The sequence below is a fragment of the Epinephelus lanceolatus genome, chromosome 21 (assembly GCF_041903045.1).
Source record: "Epinephelus lanceolatus isolate andai-2023 chromosome 21, ASM4190304v1, whole genome shotgun sequence".
In the NCBI taxonomy this organism is placed as follows: domain Eukaryota; kingdom Metazoa; phylum Chordata; class Actinopteri; order Perciformes; family Serranidae; genus Epinephelus; species Epinephelus lanceolatus.
This window is the reverse complement of record NC_135754.1, coordinates 17,072,533-17,087,251: the sequence shown is the minus strand read 5'-3', so window position 1 is coordinate 17,087,251 and position 14,719 is coordinate 17,072,533. Positions and strand designations below refer to the sequence as shown.

The 14,719-nt window shown below is 40.4% G+C and overlaps 2 protein-coding genes across 4 annotated transcripts in view; both read left to right on the top strand.

Annotated features, from left to right (window-relative positions):
• The first annotated feature begins 1,340 nt into the window (after positions 1 to 1,340).
• LOC117247514 (glucagon receptor-like) lies at positions 1,341 to 10,498 on the top strand. The gene is made up of 12 exons (XM_078163682.1): positions 1,341 to 1,368; positions 1,575 to 1,685; positions 3,401 to 3,522; positions 6,035 to 6,141; positions 6,630 to 6,786; positions 6,883 to 7,042; positions 8,418 to 8,478; positions 8,604 to 8,673; positions 8,816 to 8,907; positions 9,040 to 9,178; positions 9,299 to 9,340; positions 9,963 to 10,498. Exons 1-12 carry the CDS (start codon positions 1,341 to 1,343, stop codon positions 10,032 to 10,034), a joined length of 1,161 nt encoding a protein of 386 aa, XP_078019808.1. The 3' UTR covers positions 10,035 to 10,498.
• Positions 10,499 to 10,960: 462 nt separating this feature from the next.
• The window catches only part of wdr90 (WD repeat domain 90), a 28,374-nt gene continuing 24,615 nt past the window's right edge, over positions 10,961 to 14,719 (top strand). For 2 of the 3 annotated variants that reach the window (XM_078163356.1, XM_033610602.2), the window contains exons 1-6: positions 10,961 to 11,271; positions 11,400 to 11,494; positions 12,322 to 12,498; positions 13,249 to 13,387; positions 13,531 to 13,701; positions 14,091 to 14,217. In XM_078163356.1, the coding sequence (XP_078019482.1) occupies positions 11,259 to 11,271; positions 11,400 to 11,494; positions 12,322 to 12,498; positions 13,249 to 13,387; positions 13,531 to 13,701; positions 14,091 to 14,217 (722 nt within the window). In that variant the 5' untranslated portion in view covers positions 10,961 to 11,258. The remainder of the gene's footprint in view (positions 11,272 to 11,399; positions 11,495 to 12,321; positions 12,499 to 13,248; positions 13,388 to 13,530; positions 13,702 to 14,090; positions 14,218 to 14,719) is intronic. The other variant, XM_033610603.2, reaches the window with a different exon arrangement.

Below are 14,719 nucleotides of genomic sequence, written 5' to 3'. Positions count from 1 at the left end.
ACTCCAGAATCGCACATTATTCATGACTTAAGGGTGCACTCGGTTAAAAGGAACAGGCAGGACCCTCATTAGCCCGTCCATTTTTCACAACAGACACCAGAGTCATTACATTTGACTAACTACATCCTGTTCTGTCCATCCAAGCCAGACAGCCTGTGATGCAGGTCTGACAGCAGTGATGGTGGTATAATAGTATGAATTTTAGAATCATTAAAGATATTCTGATGGCATAATGTTGTGTCTGTAGATAGACTGTCCTGATGTGTTCCAGTGATAGCTAAGTCCCACGTCCATATTACTAATGAGGGTCTGAGTGTGTGTTCATTCATGACCAAAACTGCCCTTTAATTGTTTGAGGAGGAGACTGTGTCATTGTCTGTTTCATTACATCAATTAGTAACAAACACAAGGTTTCTGAATTTGCATATTTAGTTTTGTGGATACGGTATTTTGCCAGTGTCATGATTAAAATTCCACTCCACTCGAAGATGTGACTTGCTTGGGTATTTGAGCTTCACTGAGCAGATGATGTCGGGGCAGAGTTTGACACTAGAAGGCTGTTTTGACATGCACCTGCTGCAGGAGGAAAGTATGTTTTTGCTCACGTGACCTGGAATCTCAGTTTAAATGACTCACTGACATCTCAACTAGTTAGGAAGTCAGTCAGGGTCCAATGATGTGGAAAGTTGGAACCTTAAACTAATGACTGTCGTGGCTGGACCAGTTTGGAACCACTGGATTAGGGACCCCCCCCCCTCCCCCGGAGTCTAGATGCTAGTGGTAATGGTGGTGATGAGATGAGACAAGACGAGACGACGACGAGATGAGGAGGCAGCTGATGATGGTTTTGACTGAGATTTAAAAAATAATCTTTTGAAAAATGTTAGGCTTTTTGTTTGTCAAGGTCAATACCAAAAATGCACTTAACTCTCAGATACCAATTATAAAAAGTACACTGTGTGTTGATAAATTGCACTGTATGTACAGTATGTGCCACTTTGAACCCTTTTACAAGCAAGTGATGGACAGGACATAATGGCATAATGGCTTTGAACTGCCTGCTGTTTCTCAAGCTGCCAAGGGTTATTTTTTGGGGGGGAAAAAGTTCAATGTCAATCATTTTATGATTAATATTTGATAACCTAGGGCGATTTTTAAAGTAACACAACTGCAGAACATTTCTTCTTCAAAGTGGGCTTCATAAAATGTTGCACATAAAAGGCAAGGAAAGTTTTTCTTAAGTATTTTTTTAAATGTCCTTACAGTGTGAAATGGCCAGTGGGAAAGTCTTAGAGGAGACTTATCTGAAATGGGTCCAATACAAAGAAGACTGTGTCAAAATGATAGAGAGAGAACCGCTCCCTCAAGGTACGGAGAACTTTTATTCATTTAGTACTGAGTCATCATTCAAAAGGAAATATGACAAGAAGTGGAAAGGTTAGGGACAGAGTACAAGGAAAATATCAAATTATGTTTTTTTTTACTTGCACCAAAAATGATCATCTCTGTTTTTTTTTTGTTGAGGGACAAATATCTTCTCTTTTCTGAAAGTTTCTTATTGTTTGTATTTCTAGCAGGCTTGTTCTGTAACCGGACATTTGACAGATATGCCTGCTGGCCAGATACTCCTGCCGGCTCTGTGGTCAACATCTCATGTCCTTTCTACCTGCCCTGGTATGACAAAGGTAAATCACATTTTCAGTGAGTCTAACTTCGACAAAACCAACTGAAATATAAATGTATTCCTATCAGCTTCCATTTGACTGTGGTGAGTCAGTTATAAACTCATCTGTGCAGATAAAAGATCACAATGGATGCTGGTAAAGTGGAAATTTGCTAACAATATTCAAGTTCTTCAGAAGGTAACATTTATATCCCCATGACTGAAGCTATGGCTGTATTCAGAAATACTCATTCAGTGTAGAGGTGCACTCTGGCACAAACTGAACCATCTGCTGAAATGTAACGTTGGAGCGTAGGAGCAGCAGAGTACCAATGGAAGCAAATGTGTGATGCGCGTAATGGTTCGTTAACTCATATAGAAATAGAATGCTTAGAATACTTGTTTCTTTGAACAACAGCTCTCTCATTTTAGTGTAGAACGTCAGATTACATTTTCGGACGCACCCTAAGAATGAGAGTAGACTTGCTTAAAGGGAAGTGTCTCTTTATTCCCTGGGTCCTGTGTTCATCAATTCAGTATCCTCCTAATATGACTCCTTAAGGAGACCTTTAAAAGGGTGTTATGCTCTCAGCATTTTTTTCCCTCAGTCAAATATCAAGTGTATGTTACCCTGGGGGAATATGTTGAAATCATGCACCTATGGCTTATAGCTTATTGACGTTACAGGCCCGTTCATATCCCTTTATTTACAATATCAACTGTGAAGCTAACCCTTACCAATCTCTTCTAATGTTAATTTAGAGACATAGGACCAGTGGTGTATAGTGGAGGGTATATGCAGGTATACAGGGTATACCCACCTCTGTTCCTGGCTGTTTACAGTATACCCACCTATCCGCCAACAAAACATTGGTATACAATATAGGACAGTATACCCGCTTCCTCCTCAGCAACCTACCCATTAACCACGTAGTAAACCCACCTCATAAACTACCACTACACCACTACACCCTGGGAACATAAGGATGACCCTGAAGCAAACAGTATGCAGGGGTAGACACCACACGACATGATACAACATAACATACAAACATCTTTGCAAATATGCTCATTCACTTTCTTACTGAGAGTTAGTTAGTGACAAGATTGATGCCACGTTTATGTCTGTCCATTTAGTAGGAGGCTACAACCAGATCACAGTTAGCTTAGCTTAGCACTATGCCTGGAAACGGGCAGAGCTACTGGCCTGTCTCTCTTCGAAGGTAACAAAATGAACCTACCAGCACCTCAAAAGCTCACTATTTAACATGTTATATCTTGTTTGTTTAGAAGTTCAAACAATTAGTGTAAAAACAACATGCTAGCTAGCTGTTTTCCTTTGTTTACAGTCTTTGTGCTAAGCTAAGCTATACAGCTAGTGGTTCTAGTTTTATATTTAGCTATTGTACAGACATGAGAGTATTAATCTCATTTAATATTAAAAAAAGTAAAGCAGAAAGTTTGACTTAAAAAAGTCAAACTATACGTACCTTTGAAGCACTTTAGAGTATTTTTTTTAATAATATTTATGGATTTGGTTTGATTGTTTAGTGTGTGTATGTGTTTATTGTGAGTATGCACTTTGTGTTTCTGTTCCCTTTGTATGCTGGATTGATAACCTGTCAAGTCTGTTTACCTGTCTTGTGCCCAGTGTATACTGCGATTGGCTTCAGCCCCCTATGGCCCTTATTAGGAGTGAGCAGGTAATGACTGGAGAACTGACTGTTTCTCCTCCAGTGTCCCAGGGTGTCGTGCGTCGACTGTGTGGCACTGATGGCCTCTGGGTGAGAGACGACATTGGAGAGGTGTGGAGAGACATGACCGAGTGTGAGGAAGAGAAAGAGGTCACGTCTCAGGAGGTATGACATTTGCTGCAGCCATAGGGACATCTTGTTGCTTAAACATTTGTATTTCAGTATGTGTATTCTCCATTGAGGAAGATTTGTTTAACTGTCACTGCGCTGCTTAGGCCGGGGTTGTTTCCTGTCAGACCCAGATCAACATATAAACATCTAAAGGAAAAGAACAAAGTCTGAAGTAACTGACTCATATAAGATTGAATCCCAATTAGCAGCACTTGTCACCCCCAGACTGCAGGTGTAATAAAAAGATGACATATATGATAAGCACTAATTAACCGTAAGGGATATGATGGAGACATGTGGTGTATAAGGAGCTAAGTCAAACTAACATGACTCACCTTTGCAATAATGACTGGGATCATTGGCAGCTACTACTCTGCAACTTTATTTATAATAATATAGAAACCGAAGAAACAGAAAGCCTTTATTGTCATTGTATGAGTACAACGGAATTAGGAGTGCTACTCCTGGTCAGTGCAATTAATGAAAGTGACAAGACAAATTAAGACAGACAACAATCACCCATTCAATTAATATGAAACTAAACTAAATACTATAAAAGGATGGGTATGCATAAAAGGATGGATTTTTTACTTAAAAAATGAATATTGCTCTTAAATGTTGAGAGTTAAAGGGTAAAGTGCTCAGCAGATGACGGTAATTCTCTATGGTATGTGTTGGAGTTAAACGTTCTGATGGCCCAGGGAGAGAAACTGTTCCTGAGCCTGTTTGTCTTGCTTTTAATGTACCTGAAGTGCCTCCCAGAGGGTAGCAGGTTGAATAGGTGGTGATTAGGGTGAGAATGGTCTTTATTAACACGAGCAATAAGCACTGAATCAGAGAGCCAAGATCCACTTCTTGTGTTTCCAGCTTATTTCCGCAACCTTCAAGTGACTAAAAAATACCCTACATAAAATACCCTAAATGCCCTACATACCCAGAATCCACAAACGCAGGTGTTTTCATTGAGTGTATGCTGCCTAATTAGTCTTCCTCTCAGGACAATGGGGGCATGTAAAGGCTAGATTCTTCTCAAAGTTGAGGATGTTTCCTTGGTTGGATGGATGCTTCAAAGTCAGGTCCTACAGAGGCAAGACTCCCCTTCCGAGCATCCAGACAACACATAATGGATCATTCAAGTGAGTGTGCAGGTGTGTCATTGAAAAGGTCCTGCCTTCAATTCCACATAATTTCAAAAAGAGTGGAGGAAATGGATGCAGTATTGCCAAAGAGGAGATTTATGGATGTAGTGAAAGAGAACTTGAAGTCAGTTGGTGTGACAGAAGAGAATGAAGAGGACCGGGTTATATGGAGGCAGATGTGCTCCTCCTGCAGATGTGCTCCTCCTCCTGTGGCCACCCCTAAAGGGAACAGCAGAAAGAAGAAGAAGATTGCCAACTGTTGCAATGCTGTTGCGTTCCTCTCATTCTTTGCCTTTTAAAAGACAACCTTGGCAAAGAACTGACAATGCATCAGTGCCCTTGCCTTACGAAAGTCAGAACAAACTTTTGAATTATGCTTTGTAAATAATATGACGAGACGAGTATGGACGAGTATGAAATAATATGACTGAAGATTCACTAACTGGACTGCCCATTTTCAACTCCAGTTTTTCTCAAAAAAACATTTGGTGGGCTTTGAGAAATTTTACTAGCGTATTTTCCTTGTATTCAAATCGGGGTACAGGACCAATGCCTGTAGGATTGTGGGTGCTGTAAGAGTGCTTAGGATACACACAAGCGTCCTTAAAAATTCTCTGAACGAAGCACTCAGTCCTCGATCCTAGACACTGAAGCAGTCCTTCGGCGGGATTTGATGTTTGGTGACGTAGCATCCTTGAAATGCAGCCATTTAAGGATCCTTCCTTGACTTTGAGAAGCACCTAGTGTGTTTGACTTACATTTCTCTGACTCTTCTAATAATTTGTCACACCTGTTTGGGTGGGAAAAGTTGCAGCTTTATCATTCTTATTGGCTTGCAAACTTTGGTGACCTCATGTAATGTCACTAGAAAGATCCAGCTGCTTGTGCACTGAGCAAGCCTACAAATTCTCTATACCGCAGGACAAAATGCCATCCCTTTGGCCTTATCAGCATATGGCATCAGAAAATTACGAGGCATTCAAGGCTTCATGCCTGCAAGATTGTGAGTGCGTTAACAGAGAAGAGGTCTGGTGGGTTTATCAGCTCTCACTGCTTTCTCTCTTTCCTACCACAGTCATGTCTTTCATTCAAGCATTAAACTCACATCCCTGAAGCGATGTGGAAAATACAAAATGGGTCTCTGACAGATATTACCAATCACTGCAGTTGTAGCATGAATTTTACCTCAGACAACACAGTTTGAATTATCTTGATATCACAAACTACAGAGATAGTTATTTGCACATGCGCTCTTGATGTTTTAGCTCTTGTCCTGTCTTCAGAGTCTTTTGTTTGAGGTCACATTAGTAAAGCAATGTATGGGGTCTGCACTCCCAAAAAGTGACTGGCGTGATTTGTTTTCACAGCTGTGGTTCAAAGAACTGATGGTGAGCTTCAGGATGTTGTACACTGTCGGCCATTCCTTGTCCCTCTTCACACTCGTGACTGCTCTTATCATTCTTCTGAGCTTTAGGTAAGCTGTCCAATAGATTCGTCAAACATATCTCATCAATCTGACCAAACAGTAATTAAGACCACTAACAGTCTGCCTTACTTCCTCCTCAGTCCTTCCTCTGTTACCAATGCTGTAATAAAGGCTTTAAAATGCAAACAGACAATCAGAAAAAAGGCAGCAACGTAGCAAACAATTATCAAGATCTTCTACATACATAACAATCAATTACTCATGCAGGTACAGGGGGCTGTTTAATGTAATATATGTTTAATTAACTGTACCTTCAGTGTGCACAGTAATGAAACAGAACAAGTAAAGCAATTAGATGGTGCTCAAACAATGGGTTGCATCTAAAAAACAACTTAAGGACAAAACAGATGCAAACTATGTGCTTTTGCAGGTCTGATAAAACACACACAAGAACAAAGACACTAGATAAAATACATACGTGAAGCTCTGATGCACAAAATTCAAATTAAGGGGAATTTCTTTATGTCCTCTGACAGGAAACTACATTGCACCAGGAACTACATTCATGCTAACCTCTTCCTGTCCTTCATACTGCGAGCTGTATCTGTCATTATCAAAGACACCATGCTGGACCGCCACTGGGGACGAGAAATCATGAAACAGACCGATGTGAGTGAGATGCTCAGTCACCAGGTGGGTCTTGAAAACTACCACTGATTGTTTATTATTATTTGTTGTAGTAAAAATTAGCTTTATGTAATGTACATTTTTTATGTCCATGTCCTCTAGGCTGCTATTGGCTGCAGGGTAGCACAGGTAATGATGCAGTACTGTGTCCTGGCCAATCACTACTGGTTCTTTGGAGAGGCAATTTATTTGTACTCTGTGCTTATTGCCTCAGTGTTCATCGACAACAACAAATACTTACCTTACATCTGTCTTGGCTGGGGTAAGTTCCATCTCTTTGTGTCCAAATTAACATGCATCAAAAGGTTCGTCTGGGACTCATGACCCAGACGAGCATGCCCAGTATCAGCTTTTATAGAAGAATGTCATGGATAGATTTACAAAGCATCCACCTGTGATTTAGTTCTCAAAGGGACAGGGACTTAGTGTTGGAGATATCAGCTGTAGAGATGTCTGGGATAAAATAAAACTAGATGGCACTCGGCTTGTGGTGCTCATAGTGCCAAAAAATACCTTTGAAAAACTCAACGGCAATGTCATTTTCCAGAAATCATGACCGTGAGCAGCTTCATGTAGGAATTATTTTCTTTCTACTGCCCCCGCCTACCATATCATCGCACAGAGGGAAGCTTGCATCTACTGCTAGCTAATCTAACACCACTGAGCTCAGCTGTGAAGGATGCCATCGATGTTTACTTCTTGCACTGTCACGAGCATGAGCCTCTTATTCATGAGTAACATGGATGTGTAAAGAGAACTGGATACAGCTTTGGACGAGGGGCCTCATCAATTCCTATGATGCTTGCTCAGTTGCTTGTGAAGCTGAAAACGTTTAACTGTAACTCACTCGGATGATCGGAGCTGTATCAGCATCATTGTGCCCATAGATCAGGTGTACTAGAAACTTCCACCAGCCAAGTTGGCTACTTCTGGTTTAGCACACCACTAACTTGAATGGGGATAAAATAAGTTAATCGTGGGGTTCTTCTAGACTTTCCAAATGTTATCAGACCGAATGGATCAAATCCTGAGATTGAAACAAGTCATTTTGTGGGAGTTTTGATGCTCAAAACAATGTGTCCACTAATTTACAGATGTCTCTGTTGACATGTAAATCAATGGAAAAAGGTCTTTTTGGGCCACATGACATCATGGGATGGTGTAATTACACTGTTTGCCCACTACAACAATTGGCCTCAAAGCCCAGCGCACTTCCTGAGGGCCTGATGAGTAGGTGCATGCCTCAATCTGTGCAGTGATATGGTTGACAGGTATAGTTTGGTAGAGAGAAAATAGTTCCAACACTGCGCACAACAAGGTCTGTGGATTATCTTGAATAGCTAGGTCGTGATTTCTGGAAAGAGGCATTGCTGTTTTTCAAAAGTATAATTTGTGCACTTTGAGCACCACAAGCCGAGTGCCATCTAGCTCCATTATATTTCAAAGAAGGCAGACATCTCTTTTGCTGATATCTCCAGCACTCAGCAACCCACACCAAAACAGTCTAGACTTATAAATAGCACTGCAGGAAAAAGGAAAAATGTAATTTTTTGATTCTGGGCTGAACTGTCCCTTTAAACTTGCTTTAAAAGCACCTGCAGCACTGAATCCTGCAGTCTTTTCTGTCACTGTCTTAGGATCTCCACTTCTATTTGTGGTTCCCTGGGTAGTGATGAAGCAATTGAAAGAAAACAAAGAGTAAGTGTGTGAGCAGGTGTGTGTCGTGTCCCCATGTGCCTGATCCCTTCGTGTCTAGACCTCTGACCCCCCGCTGATCCAGATTAGATAGTGGAGAAATTGTAACAGCTGCCTTTTCTTCTCAGGTGTTGGGCTGTCAATGAGAACATGAACTACTGGTGGATCATTCGTTTCCCAATTCTTTTTGCTTCAATAGTAAGGATGACTTATGCAAATAGTCTACTCAGTGCATGAAAAATAATCTGACAATTTAAGCTCCTCTGTGTAATATATTGTATCATATATGTTGTTTGCATTGGATACAACAATTAAAATACAGATTTTCTTTGATCAACAGATCAACTTTCTGATATTCATGAAGGTGCTGAGGGTCATTTTTTCCAAATTACGAGCCAGCAACCAGACAGGAGACCCTGATTACAAACTTCGGCAAGTTGTGTCAGCGTACTCTTTTGTCTATTTTATTTTTTCAAACCAAGGCAACAACTCTGCTATCACAAAATGTCAGAAACAGTGTGTATGGTGTTGTGACAAATTGCTCTGTCCGATTTGTTCTGTTAGGCTTGCCAAGGCAACCCTTACCCTCATCCCTCTGTTTGGGGTTCACGAGGTCATATTCATCTTTGCAACAGATGAGCAGACAACAGGTGTTCTGCGCTACGTTAAAGTCTTCTTCACCCTTTTTCTCAATTCGTTTCAGGTAGGTTCAGGTGGGCCAGAGAGTGACTGTTTGCTATTGATGATATTATAAAAACAATTATCTGATGTGTTACTTTATAGCAAATACAGTAAACAGGACTTTTCTGTGACCTCTCTGCAGGGCTTTCTGGTGGCTGTGCTCTACTGCTATGCCAATAAAGAGGTTTGTTTGATCTCATGTTCTCATTTCATTTTTCTTAACTTACATAGAAGGTACTGATTAGTCATATGTTACAGTGACAGTGTCAGAGAGACAACATACATGAATCTACATGGGTGTATCAGTATAAAATTTAACTTGAATCATATTCAAGCATTGTTAATCCTGATAATGGGAGGATTGGGCCTGTCATGATTATTACTTTATTGACTTATCAAGTTTATTTAAAATGTTGAAGGTGTTCATATATTATACAAAATTGCACTTGTGTCTACATGCCTTTGCATCGTTATGCTACTATACAAGCATCATATCAGTGGCATTAAATGGTCTTAATGACATAAAATGACAATAATATTGTTTATCACATTTATTTTTGGGACAATATGTCCTCCAATAAAATAGTTATCGTGAAAGGCCAAGGGAGGATCTGTGTTTATCTTCCTCAGATGGGGACACAGGGCTGGACGAATCATCTGATCATCTATTCTTGTCCAAGAGCCTTACCTTCCAAATTTAAATCCAGTTTTCCTTCAAGCTTCAAACTGGAAGATGTCACAAAGTTGGTAGCCTACACAAAATGGCACATTAACTCTGACATTACTCCACTCTGCTCTGGGTGCAGGTTAGGACCGAGCTGAAGAGAAAATTACGCAGCTGGAGGATAGAGGCCCAGATTGTATGCTGTGGACAGTGACTAACCGTCCTTGACTCCCGAGTAGACACTTTCTCCATCGCCACGGCGCCAGAGCGCAACAGATCCTCTGCCACAACAATGAGAGCAGTGCCTGATGGTTCACCCACTCCGGAGAGTTCAACGACTTTTAGACGGCAAGTTCAGTCAACGTCCCCACAGCCTGACGCGTCTTTGCTGCACTGTCCATCAGTGGTACACAGAGACGACACCCTGCAGCATGGGGCTCAGCATGACGCTGGACAATCGTCTGTGGCGATGTCCTTCGTCATTCACCTACCAGATCCTGTGGAGTTACTCCCACATGTTGTAAATATAGACTCAGATTGAATACATTTTTGCATTCACTGTACATTTTAAGATTATTTGCGGTTTGCTGTAGATATGTAAAACTGTACATAAGTAACTGTTATTATGGAAACTGTAAATCTGTTGTGAATATATGGATAAGTATTTGTGATCATTTAAAACTTGACACACCTTAAATACAAATGGAGTAAAAAAATTAAAATGATATTTGTTCAAACTGGCTTTTTTAATGTGATGACGGAAGCTGAGTATTTGTACTGCAGGATGGGTAGTTCATTGTAAGAAAGTAGACTGTGGAATGATCACCTATATTACTTGATATGACTGGTGGGTGGAATAAACAAAGGCAAATAAATAAAAGCAGTACTATACTCAACAGAAACTTGCAACTAAACAAAAAAGGTTGTAAATTCCAAATTGTTAAATTAATCCACACTAGTGTTATATGTAGTGTCTTCTTATCAACATATACAGGGTGATAATGTATGGAGTTTTGGCTGTCGTACTCCAAAATGCCAGTTTTTATTCTGTATTACTGTTTGCTCTGTGAACTTCATTACCCAGAAGCACCAGGGAAAGCAACGCGCCAACGTCATGAGCGTCGTGCATGTCGTTGGCAACGGCGGAGGCTGGAGCGGGAAGGATACAACCGCTGCCGTAAATGTTTGGTGTCAAATCAAAACCGTTGTTTACGCGGTACGTGGAAGAACTGGAAGAGCCCTCGCACCTTATAATGATGTGAAACTAAGTGTTTTATTGTTTTAGTTTGTGGGAAACGGACAAGGGACATTTCCGGTCACTTTAAGCTGTGTGTTTGCTAGCTAAATGTACACTAGCTGCTCGAGTTTTGGTTTTGACAAGTTGTAGCAAGACTGAGACACCAACAGGTGGATTTCCCATTGGCGATATTCACTATCAATGGCCTCCAAAGGTAAAATTAACTTCAAAGTTTTTAATTAAAGTCGCTAGGTATGAATACATCAAGTTATGCAGCAATGACTGCGTGACATGGAAACTGTATGTTATAACTGACTGTCATTGAACCCTGTTTTGACTTAGCAGGTTGGCAGCATCCTTACGTCAACATATTCAGACATGTCCGAGTTGAGGACTGGAAGAGGTCGACAAAAGAGGGGGATGTGTCAACATACATGGTAACTTTGCTGCACACTGTAGTAGTGATATTGAACGTTATACTTGACCCCCGAATCATCTATTGAATATCAAACAGTAGGCTTGAATGGTGGCTGTAAAACGTTGTGAGTTTGTCCTAAGTATTGTCATTTACAAAGGATTTCAATAACCAGTTTTCATATTGCAAAGCCTCCATGACTTGACTATTGTAGCAGCATACTGTACAGCAAATCCACCAACACCCTCAACAAAGTACAGTACATCCAAAACTCAGCTGCTGCTCACCCATTCATACCCCAGAGATCACATCACCTGACTACTTCAAAACTTCCACTTGCTCCCCATTCAACAAAGAATCCAGTTCAAAATTCTCCCTATCACCTACAAAATCCCACACAGCCTGGCCCCTTACTACCTCAGTGACCTCCTGTGTAGACGTACACCTACCTGCAGCCTCAACGTCCTCACCCATCTGCCACCCAGTCCAGGACAGGGCCTTCTATAGTGCTGACCTCTCCCTCTGTAACTCTCGCCCCTAACACCTCAGACATTCTTCTTCGCTCTTCTCTTTTAAAAAAGCTCCCAAAACCCATCTGTCTCAACCAGCTTTTATATGTGATCTATTAGTCCCACCCCCTTACTTTTCATTCATGTAGTTACCATATAAAAGTCCTTTTGAGTGCCCTTTAAAGTGCCACACAATTATTACAATTATTACACTAAAAGCTTTTGAATACAATCCTGTAGCACACAAGATGACTGATTTTGTGTGGAGCCTCTCTTTTACCAACAAGTATTCAGACCGAAGTTGGTTTATTTTATGTCTACCTTCCCTGAAATCCTCCAGGACAAGAGACTGAAGTGTTCAGTGTTCAGGATCAGGGGTCCTATTCCTGCCAACAGCTACATCCTGATACCCAAACACAGCAGCCAGTCTCTGGGGCTGACCGGTCGCTACTTCTACCTTCTCTTCCGGCCCAGCCCTGACAAATACTTTGTGGTCCACCTGGATGTTTCTGTGGAGGTATCTGACTTGATTTTATTCAGTGATCCTGAGCATGTGTATGAGTGATGATATGAAGTGTATTGTTCAGGTGACTCATTCATAAAATGCTTTTTTGCTTTCTTTATGATTGACATTTCAGAGTGTGCTTTTTTTTACCTTATGTCACTGTGTTTTAGTTGGTACTTGATCTATTACACAATGTAAAACTATACGCTTTCTCACACAGAATATTAGTTTCCCTTTATATTGATCAGTAATGGAGCTATGTGGTATCCCAGGTAACATGCTCATTGGACTACTTTCTAGATCAGTGGCTAGAATTTTATTAAATTCCTGCCTTATAATATCCCAAAACATTTGTATTTTCCTGCAAGACCGCAGGTAGTGGGTGAAACTACCCATCTGTATTTTGCGCTTGAGGCATAGAGGAGAACAAAGCATGCCTTTTTAATGTGTTGACCTTTCAATCTCATTAAATTTAGAAGTGGGAGCAAGCACTCTTCATGTTCTCACATTAGATACCATCTAATTGTGTGAAACATGTTCAACTTCCTCTTCTCGGGTTTCTTTGTTCTTATTTGAATCCAATTTTTTTTAGTCAGATTCAGCATATCATACTGTATCGTGTGATCATCTCAGACAGTGAGAGATATATGTACTGTAGATGTTGGCATTTTAGAACTGTCCGAATTAAAAGGCCAGCTACTTGCTTAGTTTTGAAGATCTCATTGATTAAAATTGATTCTCTCTCTGTGCTGTGATGTGTAGGAGGGCCAGGTGGTCCGTATCTCTTTTTCCAACAAGTTCAAAGAGTTCAAGTCCACAGCTACTTGGCTTCAGTTCCCTTTCCTGTGTGGAGCTGCAAAGGATTCAGTCTATGAAAGCACAGCCAAATCTGCAAGACATGGTAAAATATATGTTCACATAATGGAATCATACCTATAAAGATATGAGCCATTGTTCATAAGCATTTGTTTTGATAGGTTGCTGTTGTTTTGTATATAATGTCTTACATATCTTACTGCAGTACTTTATCTTTATGTGCTCCAGGTTTGGTGGGTCCAGCCCCCACTTCAGTGCGTTGGACCTGTCTGATGCTGGACCTGCAGTACACACTCTCTGTCTACCTCAACCGCTGCTACAGTCAAATAAAGAGCATTAAACTTTGTGCCAACATGGCTGTGAAAAACTTGTTTACCAGTGACCTGCTGCTAGATCCAGGTGAGATCTAGATATCTAGAGATAGATATTATATATGCACATTTTGTTTTTATATGTGAATATCACCCCTGGTTTTCACAGAGTTTGAGGTGACATTAGGATAATAAAGAAATGCCATGTACTCGTCTTGTTTTCTTCTTCAAAGGGCATGTTGATATAGAGAGATTGTCCAAAGTACTTTTCACTGAAAAAATATAATTCATTAAACCCACTTCATATGCAAAGCACTCAATGGAAAGATCAAAACTCTTACACTAAATGATACTAAATGTATCATTTAGTGTAAGACCGCATCCTCAGATTTCTGAATTAATTGCATAGTGTCCTCTAAGTGCATGCATGATGTCTTTACCTCCCTTACTAACTCGTGCAATTGTCTCTTTGAACAGGAATTTCTTTCAGTGAAGCCAAGTTGATGGGTCTGGCTTCTTCTCAGGGAACAGGTCCCATGCCCAGAGAAATGTCGTTTCCTGTGCCCAAGGGTGGTTCCTGGCATGACCTTTATGATTATATAAGGTTCGGTAACTGCCAAATGCTAAATCTACCCTGAACTAGTTTTTGTCATTTCTGGGGCCGTAATGTTTGGTAGTGTTTTATTGTTTGTATCCTCATTTGGGTGACTAGTGAGAACTTCATGTAACAGCACCATTGATGGTTGTTTCAGTGCACCTTTACCAGAGAGTCAGAGATTTATTTTTTCTTTTCATATAACAGAGAGACTATCAGTAGTGATCTATGACTATCAGAGTTATTTGCTTAAAACACCAGAGGGCTGTACCACAAAGTGAAATTAATGGCTTAGTGAGGTATATGTTGAGCTTATTTGAACTTGTTTGGAGTGTTTTCTGGTCATTTGCCCAAGGTGGCTCTAAAAGAAGACACCTGTAAAACCACAGGTAGCATTACATTAATAGTTCACTATATTATCAATCAATATTACTTTATTTGATTATGAAATGTGGTATCAGTCCTTCATTTCTCTCTTGTCTTTTATGCAGCAACAGTGTTGATTTTTACT

Bases quoted from the DNA above. Each gene is read 5' to 3' on its own strand.
- LOC117247514 (XM_078163682.1), top strand. From the start codon at position 1,341: ATGATAGAGAGAGAACCGCTCCCTCAAG. The intron at 6,142-6,629 runs GTAAGCTGTCCA...GTCCTCTGACAG, and splicing joins ATCATTCTTCTGAGCTTTAG to GAAACTACATTGCACCAGGA. The intron at 9,341-9,962 runs GTTTGTTTGATC...CTCTGGGTGCAG, and splicing joins ACTGCTATGCCAATAAAGAG to GTTAGGACCGAGCTGAAGAG.